The sequence below is a fragment of the Chaetura pelagica genome, unplaced genomic scaffold, assembly GCF_000747805.2.
Source record: "Chaetura pelagica isolate M959 unplaced genomic scaffold, ChaPel_1.0 scaffold587, whole genome shotgun sequence".
Taxonomy (NCBI): domain Eukaryota; kingdom Metazoa; phylum Chordata; class Aves; order Apodiformes; family Apodidae; genus Chaetura; species Chaetura pelagica.
The window spans coordinates 458,526-461,233 of NW_009953909.1; the positions used below are offsets into that span (position 1 = coordinate 458,526).

At 59.3% G+C, this 2,708-nt stretch overlaps 1 protein-coding gene across 1 annotated transcript in view; it reads left to right on the top strand.

The window, feature by feature from the left end:
* Nucleotides 1–2,295: 2,295 nt before the first annotated feature.
* IFITM3 (interferon induced transmembrane protein 3) overlaps nucleotides 2,296–2,708 on the top strand; it is a 5,780-nt gene continuing 5,367 nt past the window's right edge. The window contains exon 1 of the mRNA XM_010001480.1: nucleotides 2,296–2,355. Within this exon, the coding sequence (XP_009999782.1) occupies nucleotides 2,296–2,355 (60 nt within the window). The remainder of the gene's footprint in view (nucleotides 2,356–2,708) is intronic.

Genomic DNA, 2,708 nt, shown 5'->3' on the forward strand with positions numbered 1-2,708 from the left:
GGCGCCCCGCCTACAGCGGTGTCCAAGGGACCCAGGCAAGCCTCTACAGAAGATCCTGGCTGCAGCCCAACTGGCAGAGCTTCAAGGTTGTGGTCAGCCCAGCTTCCCGTTTTTCAGCTCGCTGGAGCCTTCACACTCCTCATCCTCAGCAGGCTCCAGACCTCTGGGCTGGGTCTCCACGAGAATGGGAAAAAAAGCCTTTTTTCCCTCCCCAAGAACATCAGGTTCCTGCCAAGAAGCCACATTCATGAATAAGATGTCAGAAATCCTGCCCACAAAACACAGCCGTTGTTTGTTGCAGAACCTCTGGCACGGAGCCCCGGGTGAATCATTTATTCCTCTGCTGCTTCCCATAAGAACAAATCGGCTCCTGCCTCCAGTTGAAACGGGGCCGCTCGCTGCCCGTGCCTGCCAGGACACCGATCAATCGTCCCCATCCACTGGAGGGGGTCGAGAAGCCTCGTGAAAGGGCAGCCAAGCCCTGCTCGACCCCATCGCTCTGACCTCCCAGGAGGCCTCACGGCTCTGGCAGCAGCTCCCACTTCTTCCCGCTCTCTCCCTGACCCCGGCAGGAGCAGGGTCCAGCTGGGTTCTGCCCAAATTCCCCATGGCACGTTGCTGCCCCAGGGGAGGATTTGGAGCCCATCTGGCACAGGCTCACTGTTCACACCCTCCTGCCTTCCCGGAGCTCTTCCCCCCCACCACAACAGCCAACACATGCCCAAAATCCTGGGGAGTGTCTTCCAGGGAATACTCTGCAGCCCAGAGTAACCCAGGGTGATCCCAATCTCATATCCCTGTTAGGATCAGGATGCAGCTGGAATGGGAGGAGCAGCGCCCCGGCAATTGGAGCTTTTTCTGCCTCTCAGAACCAGCTCCTGCTGTGTGCCTGCAGGAGCAGCGGGCACAGGATGGGAGTGAGGTCTGTGAAGGCAAGGAGAGCAAATCTGGGGTAAACGCACCCAGCTGGGGAGCAGGGAGGGGCAGGGACAGGGCCCCGGGGACAAGCAGCTCGCAGGATTGCAGCAACAGCTCCGGGCTGTTGGGCAGCGGCCAGAGAGCCCTTGTTTCCTAGCTCACTGCCAGGAGCAAGCAGGGAGCAAGCAGCAGAGCCCTGCAGGCCCTCAGCGAGCCCAACAAAACCCCAGCAAACCCCCAAACCCTCCCACAGAGCCGGGGGTCCAGCACCTGCCTGCTGGTACTCACCCCAAACGTGGGCTGAGCTTTGCCTCCCCGTTGTCCAGCATCTCCTCTGTGCAGGTGCAAATAAACACACACAGAAAACACAACCAACCAACCAAAAAAGCCTGGAAGTGCAGGCAGGGAGGTGGGAGTTTTGGTGGGCAGCTGGCAGTGAGCTCAGGGTGGTGAGACACGAGTTGGGATCCCACTTGTGCCAGGGAGCTGCAGGAAATGGGATCCCTAGGATGGGCACTTGGAAACAAAGGGCAAAGAGGGGAACCTGCTGCCCTCGGTCCCTGTGGCTGCCCCCGGCCACCATCCCGACACCTTGGTGTCCCTTCACCTCCACACCAGCCAGAGAGGCAGGTGGTGCTCCACAAAGGGACCCCAGCACCCCAAAACAGGGACATCCCCCCAGCTCCTGCAAGCAGCTTCTCAGAAGTGCCATATATCAGGCCTTGGGGCTGGGGTACTAAGACCCTCCCCCTGAAATGCCCACCCAGCCCTCACCTTCCTTTATCCATCCATCCATCCATCCATCCCCTTGCCCATCCTTGCAGGCCCCTCTACTTCTCACAGCAATTCCTTAATTATCACCACGACCTAACAAACCTCATTAACCTCAGCGAGGGGCCCTGTTAACCTGAAGGACCACCCAGGGAAGTAGCTGAGGAGAAGAAAAAAAAGAAAACAACAAAAAAACCCCCATCTTTCATTTCCTGTGTGTCTGGGACAAGTGACATGGGGGCAGGAATTCTCAGATCTGCATTCAAATTACCAGCAGGGCCAGAAAACCTGCAGGGCCGGAACTGCAGCTGACAATGCTTGAATGCTCCCGGCACAAACCCTGGGCTCCTTCTGGGCAGGGCAAACCCCGTTTCTCAGCAAAACAGCAGGGCCGGGTAGCAGCCTCCAGGATCTGGCCTTTGAGCAGGAAGGATGTGACGCTTCCAAAGCCCACACAGTTTGTAGCTCTGTGTCTTGGTCTGTTCTAAGTTTCTTTCTGAATTCAGGTGGTTTCTACATCCCTGCTCCTTTCTTGACACTTTCATCAGTGTTTTTCCAGCCCTCAACCTTTTTCCAGCAGCCTCACCACAGCTGCAAACCCACGTCATGGATGCTGAAACCGAAGGGAGGGGAAACCCCTCCGGCCCCAGCATGCAAACCCAGAGGGTGGGTACGACCCCTCCCCAGCATCAGCCCCCGCGGGTGGGCAGCAAGCAGCTGGGGAAGGGGTCCCGGGGGGCCAGTGGCTGCCCCCCTCACCGGCAATGTGTCCCTGCTCTCCCCCGGTGCCACGTGTCCCCACTGCATCGCAGTAACCCCAGCGATGTGACTCTGCCCTGGCCTGCCCAGGGCACAAATTCCTTATCAACCCTAGAGGGCAAAAAGCAAAGATGAAGGGGTGAGGCGCCCACCCCACGGCACCACCCGCCCCACGGCACCACCCGCCCCACGGCATCGCCCACCCTGCAGGCATCGCCCACCCTGCAGGCATCCCCCCCCCCTCACGCATCGCCCCCCCC